Source organism: Terrapene carolina, unplaced genomic scaffold (genome assembly GCF_002925995.2).
Source record: "Terrapene carolina triunguis isolate 2854851 unplaced genomic scaffold, T_m_triunguis-2.0 Scaffold20418, whole genome shotgun sequence".
Lineage (NCBI taxonomy): Eukaryota > Metazoa > Chordata > Testudines > Emydidae > Terrapene > Terrapene triunguis.
Window position 1 is genome coordinate 1 of NW_020684769.1, and position 2604 is coordinate 2604.

Genomic DNA, 2604 nt, shown 5'->3' on the forward strand with positions numbered 1-2604 from the left:
TCTGCTACCTTCATATCCTGGGGTTCAGGTACATCTCCTTGATTCTGCTGGGCAACAGCTGTGACCTGCATAAAGTCACATAGTTTAGTTAACTCTCCAAGACTCACTGATCTAAAGGTTTTTGTGTCACACACATTGAGAGTTAAGCATTTTATGTACACACTATAAAAAGACATGCAATTAATTTTTTGCACTGTACTCAGAGTTGACTAAATCCTTTAGAACCTAAGGGTGCTAATTTGTTTTTTGTAGGGTATTCATCTGCAAGTAAGATGAGGAGAGTATACCTTATGCTGCACAATGTTTAGCAATAATGAGAGATTCTCCGCTTTAAACTTGTACTGTAGTTATTTGCCATATTCAAAATCAAGCGATCCAAACTTAAAGCAAGTTATTGTATGCAGTATCCATTTTTTCCATCACATGGAAAAACAAGCCAGCATTAGAGTGCTTTTATTCATGGAGTTAAGTATGTACACTTTAGCCTTATTACTAGCAAAAAGTGGACGAATGTAATACCATTCTTCTCATTAATGTCAGTTAATCATTTTCAGTTTGCTTACTATCTTTCACTACTGTCAGGGTATAAAGACTGAGAATAATTTAACAGGATTGCTCCGTTTGGAAAACTAAAGATTTAAAAACATGCCCTCAAGGCCTGAAAATAAATCCCTAGATTCTTTTTCCATTTGAAGAGAGATTATACAGAGAAAAAGCATTGCTGTTTGCATGAATACAAAAGTGATCAGTTACAGATTGAACTGGTACTGGTAAGTTTCTAATGTAGCTGAAAATGGGTCTTTACAGATGTCACAGATGTCAAAACTTTGAAATAACTGTTTAACTTGCTACAGGTCCAGCAGAGGAGCTCGCAGCTATGAGAGTGATTGTATATTCCTTTCCATGGTGGATTTCGAATGCTTCTAAGGCCTGGTCTACACTAACACCCCAATTCGATCTAAGGTACGCAACTTCAGCTACGTGAATAACGTAGCTGAAGTCGACATACCTTAGTTTGAATTTACCGCGGTCCACACGCGGCAGGCAGGCTCCCCCGTCGACTCCGCGGTACTCCTCTCGCTGAGGTGGAGTACCGCAGTCGACGGCGAGCACTTCCTGGTTCGAATTATCGCGTCCAGACCAGACGCGATAAATCGAACCCGGAAGTTCGATTGCCAGCCGTCGAACTACCGCGGTAGTGTAGACATACCCTAAGAGTTCTACTCAAATCCTAATGGTTATGTTTTGCACCTGTGGTTCCTTTAGTCAGCTGTTTGCAGGGGAACACAAGTAATTTTGCTTTTGTGAGTTAATACATTTTAATGTGACTGGCTTGTGTCTGCATGTAGACTTTCATAAAAAGAGATGGGAAACTGCTATATCTTTACCAGATGTATAGGCAGTTCCCCTAATTAGGAAGAAGTGGAACTCTACCTGAGGTCTTAAGACTCTCACAATAACTGCTCTCAGCTGCTCATGCTGACGCCTGAACTTCCTCATTTGATCAAGACGAGCTTGCAGTTTCCTGTGAGCAGGATTGATACGCCACACCATCTTCAGATTCTCTTCTCTCTTTCTCTTCACAATGTCTCTCAGCAACACTTGTAGTTTCTCATATTCATCATCCCAAGTTTGGAAGACTTCAAAACATGCAACCATAACCTGAAAGTTTAAGAATGTAAACTTGTTTGACTCTCAAACGACATGCTCTCATATCTGCATTTAGTGTGTTACGTTAGCTATTACCGCATTTGACACCCTAGACCAGGGGTGGCCAACCTGTGGCTCCGGAGCCACATGTGGCTCTTCAGAAGTTAATATGCGGCCCTTGTATAGGCACTGACTCCGGGGCTGGAGCTACAGGTGCCAACTTTCCAATGTGCTGGGGGGTGCTCACTGCTCAACCCCTGGCTCTGCCACAGGCCCTGCCCCCACTCCACCCCTTCCCCTGAGCCTGGAGTGCCCTTGCTCCTCACCCCTCACCCCCCAGAGCCTCTTGCACGCCACGAAACCGCAGATCGGGCGGTGCGGGGAGGGAAGGGGAGGCACTGATTGGTGGGACTGCCAGTGGGCGGGAGGCGCTCGGAGCAGGGGGAGGGGGAGGGGCGCTGACGGTGGGCTGCTGACATATTATTGTGGCTCTTTGGCAATGTACATTGGTAAATTCTGGCTCCTTCTCAGGCTCAGGTTGGCCACCCCGCCCTACACGTACCTTTTCAAACTCTTCATAGGCAACATGCATCAGTTTTCTGGTTCCCAATACTTTAAGTAGCTGAGAACTCAGGTCTCTTGAAATGGCTTCCACTAGACGCAGTGCCCTTTGAATGGGGTACTTTGTATTTCTGATTTTTCTCAGATGGGTGAATATTGCCACAAGTGCCTGTCTTATTTTGTCCAGTTCAGTAGCAGACAACAAATCATTCAAAGGAAAGTCTTTCATCAGTGGATTGTAGTCATTTACAGTTTCCAGTGCCTGTTTTAGACCTAAAGACAATACAAAAGAGTTAAATTTAATTGACTTCATTGTGTCAATTCCATCTGGCCAGTTGAAAGGTCATATTTTTCACTTCATACAAGGTGAAGCTTTTTGATTGCGATGTTGAC

The 2604-nt window shown here is 44.0% G+C and overlaps 1 protein-coding gene across 1 annotated transcript; it reads right to left on the reverse strand.

Annotated features, from left to right (window-relative positions):
- Positions 1–5: 5 nt before the first annotated feature.
- On the reverse strand, positions 6–2484 carry LOC112125165 (cytoplasmic dynein 1 heavy chain 1-like; the record flags this gene model as incomplete). The annotated part of the gene is made up of 3 exons (XM_026661965.1): positions 6–65; positions 1435–1662; positions 2213–2484. Coding segments are annotated over 3 exons (560 nt in total), but the record flags the coding sequence as incomplete, so codon positions are not given.
- Positions 2485–2604: the final 120 nt, after the last annotated feature.